This window comes from Ceratosolen solmsi, unplaced genomic scaffold, assembly GCF_000503995.2.
Source record: "Ceratosolen solmsi marchali unplaced genomic scaffold, CerSol_1.0 scaffold6, whole genome shotgun sequence".
Lineage (NCBI taxonomy): Eukaryota > Metazoa > Arthropoda > Insecta > Hymenoptera > Agaonidae > Ceratosolen > Ceratosolen solmsi.
The window spans coordinates 352,473-355,372 of NW_011948414.1; the positions used below are offsets into that span (position 1 = coordinate 352,473).

The 2,900-nt window shown below is 28.4% G+C and overlaps 1 protein-coding gene across 1 annotated transcript in view; it reads left to right on the forward strand.

The window, feature by feature from the left end:
• Nucleotides 1-2,302, forward strand: part of Rgk3 (Rad, Gem/Kir family member 3) — a 63,613-nt gene extending 61,311 nt beyond the window's left edge. The window contains exon 6 of the mRNA XM_011506532.1: nt 1,625-2,302. Within this exon, the coding sequence (XP_011504834.1) occupies nt 1,625-1,908 (284 nt within the window). The 3' untranslated portion in view covers nt 1,909-2,302. The remainder of the gene's footprint in view (nt 1-1,624) is intronic.
• Nucleotides 2,303-2,900: the final 598 nt, after the last annotated feature.

The window sequence follows — 2,900 nt, forward strand, 5'->3', positions numbered from 1 at the left end:
CGGAAGAGGATTTTCTTCTCAAGGGATTGTAAAAAGAGTATATTTACAATCTTCGTCCTTACTTGTACGTTACCTCAGCTATTTTTCATAAAAATTCGAGATTTTAGACTTTTAGATTTATTACTAAGATTTTTAAGATCATTACTTTTTAAAGGTTTCAGTACTAATTTATGAGGTTATCAATTTTGAAGAGAAAAAAATTATTAAATGTTTATTCATAATTAATTATCCAAAAGGTAAATTCTATTCATAAGTCTAATAAATATTATATGCGTTATGTACAGGAATATATTTTAATCGAATATAAGCGATGTGAATGTCTTTATACGTACCACTTTATAATAATTACGAATTATCATAATCAATTTCCTTATTTTAACAAGATATTTGTGATAACTTCCATTGCTCCTATTCTTATTCCATTTCATTGACTAATTTTTATAAATAACTATTTCTCACTCTAAAAAAATAAAGCAAACAAAACAACAACAATAAAGATAGTTTGAAATAAATAAATGTTTCATATTGCATTTATTTTGTTAATAATTACATGTTTACGTTTTATGCTTGTATGATTTTTAATATTAAACGTTTAAAATTGACATATAAAAAAAAATACATTTCATTTTTATTTTAATTTTTAATTACTCAGATATATACCTTTTAATGCTGAATGCGCGATATTTTCATCGTTAGTTTATAATTTAACTAATTTAGATTTCAAAAATAGTTTAGCAGTGAATAAATTCAGTCAGTAGAAAATATGTGTAAACATAAAAATGTTAATCATTCGAAATTTCCAATAAATTAATTTTATTTCCCCCTAATTAAGTACATATATTCTAATTAATTTATAATTCTTAATTTGCAGTTTACTACAATACGACATTTTAACAATAATTAAAATATCGTCATTGGCAATCTTTTATTATAAACACTACTCTTTACATACATTAATAATAAAATATGTCCCGTAAATTATAGTTTTTATAACTTTTAATTTTGTATATATAAATAAAACTATGTTGTTGACAAATTAATATCTTGCCGTTTTAAATTTAAATATCCAAGTTTCACACAATTTCTTACTACATGATTCCTCGTATTTGATTGAATTATGAAAATACAAGACCTTTTACCATCAACCTCATTTCCTATCACCCCTTATGCTGTATATACATATTTTTCTTATCATATTATTTATTGTTAATTATTTTAATTACTGTTTGATGATTTCACTGTAGCTATAAAGCAAGAAATTGTACGGAAGAATTTGTCCAAAAATTTCGCTATTTCAAATATTATCAATCCATCAATAAAATAGCAGATTTCTTATAATTCTCTTTAATTGTTGTATGCTGTGATTTCGTCCATCGAACGGTTATGCTTTTTTTTCACACGTAAAAAATAAATAATAAAGATGTACGGTGGATCGATAAAAACTGTTAGTTAGATCGAGAAATAGTGTGCGGCACTAGCAATAAAACGACTCTAATTCGTATATGAATAGATACACTATATAGAGCGCATTAACACTCTAACAATATAAAAACACCTAAACTTGAAAATTGTGCACAAAAATAATGTAACGCAGGATAAATGATAAAAGAATTTCTGTTTACAGATGGGAAGTGCCTGGCGTGTACGTACCGCTCGAAATTCGCGGAAATCTCGGTGGGCATAAGTCACAACATCGACGACCTCCTCGTGGGCATCCTGAGTCAAATTCGACTGAAGGTGAACCAGGGCCAGGCGGGTGGAAGTGGTGGCTCGGCCATGGACTCGGACCACTGGTATAAATCTCGGGGCGTTGTCAGGGCGAGCATGAAAGCGCGTCAGATGCTTACCTGGCTGTTCGGCAAAGAGGACCGCAAGTTTAAGAACTGCGAGAACCTCCACGTACTGTAATTCTGAACCTCCAGCCTTTTATTTTTATATCATAACATCCTCAGCTTGAGCACCTTTTTCTATAAGTCCGCTGTCTGTCCCCGAAGGGCGTATTAGTTTTTTGGGCGAGCAGCATGTCCGAGTGAGGGCCGTAGTTCCTAATGAAATTCTGCGCTATTTATTGAGAAAGTGCTGTCGCGAACTGAGTTTGGATCGATTAAATTAGTTGTTATCAACGCCGGGCGCTGGAAATACAAGAATAAATTAAATTCCAACTTCGTTGTGATTTATTGTTAGTATCGTTTAAAAGAGATAAAGCAAAGCTCTGATCAGGCTTGAAAGGGACTTTTAAAGTAACCTGAGTGAATGGAGAACTGACGATTAGATTATAATTGAATTTCCATGAAATTAACTGCCGTGCTATTAAATAATCAAAGATTCTCATTGTATATTTTAATAATGAATTTTATTACGAATTTCATTTAAAATAAAATTACAATGCTCATAAATGTATATAAGAATATTTTTCAGATTTTAAAAAATAAAACAATGCTTAAATTTTACAGCGTATATTGACAGTATTACTACTGTCGTGACAATTACTCTTCTTTATTATAAAATTGAAGAAAATCAATTATTCAATGATCAAACCTTGAGTCGCGCATTGTAATATTTGGTACGGAATTCTAAGGAGAATTGAAGATTTCTACGTTAATATTTATTTTTAAAATATGGCTGTATAAAATATAGTCATAATTTAAAAATCCACGTTCTAAACAAAAGTTAGACATATTTAAAAACGATTAAAATATAAAATTATGGATATTTATCAAAAATCAAAAATAGGCTTAAAAATTATAATTAATTCTATAAATTTGATAATAATAAAAAATATTTAAGATCGAATAAACCTTTAAGTAAACCTCTTTTATGTTTACAATGAAACTAACCTATTTATATTTTATAATTATATATCACAAATTCAGAAAGAATAGATGATTTTGTATTTATTT